Raw genomic sequence first — 306 nt, forward strand, 5'->3', positions numbered from 1 at the left:
GAAGTAAGTAAATGAAAGCTTAGAAAATGGTAATGGTTATGTGTATATGTACATATGCATCTTTGAATTATTTGCACATTTATTTGCTGCACTGTGGATGCACAAACCTCTTGCATGTGTTTGTATTTAGGATTGTTAATTATTTTAATGTTTATGTTCCATATACATTACAGATCAGCAGTGCTGTAGATGAGGGAAGATGGATTCAGAGGAATTAAATAGTAAGAGTTCAGATTGTATGGCAGAAGATGGTGAGATTTTTGAAGTGGACCGAGTTATTGACATCAGATGGGTGACAAATGTAAG

The 306-nt window shown here is 34.0% G+C and overlaps 1 protein-coding gene across 1 annotated transcript in view; it reads left to right on the forward strand.

Moving 5' to 3' along the window:
• The first annotated feature begins 152 nt into the window (after positions 1-152).
• Positions 153-306, forward strand: part of LOC119585918 (M-phase phosphoprotein 8-like) — a 1,319-nt gene continuing 1,165 nt past the window's right edge. Inside the window, exon 1 of the mRNA XM_037934639.1 lies at positions 153-301. Within this exon, the coding sequence (XP_037790567.1) occupies positions 200-301 (102 nt within the window). The 5' untranslated portion in view covers positions 153-199. The remainder of the gene's footprint in view (positions 302-306) is intronic.

Source organism: Penaeus monodon, chromosome 20, assembly GCF_015228065.2.
Source record: "Penaeus monodon isolate SGIC_2016 chromosome 20, NSTDA_Pmon_1, whole genome shotgun sequence".
In the NCBI taxonomy this organism is placed as follows: Eukaryota; Metazoa; Arthropoda; class Malacostraca; order Decapoda; family Penaeidae; genus Penaeus; species Penaeus monodon.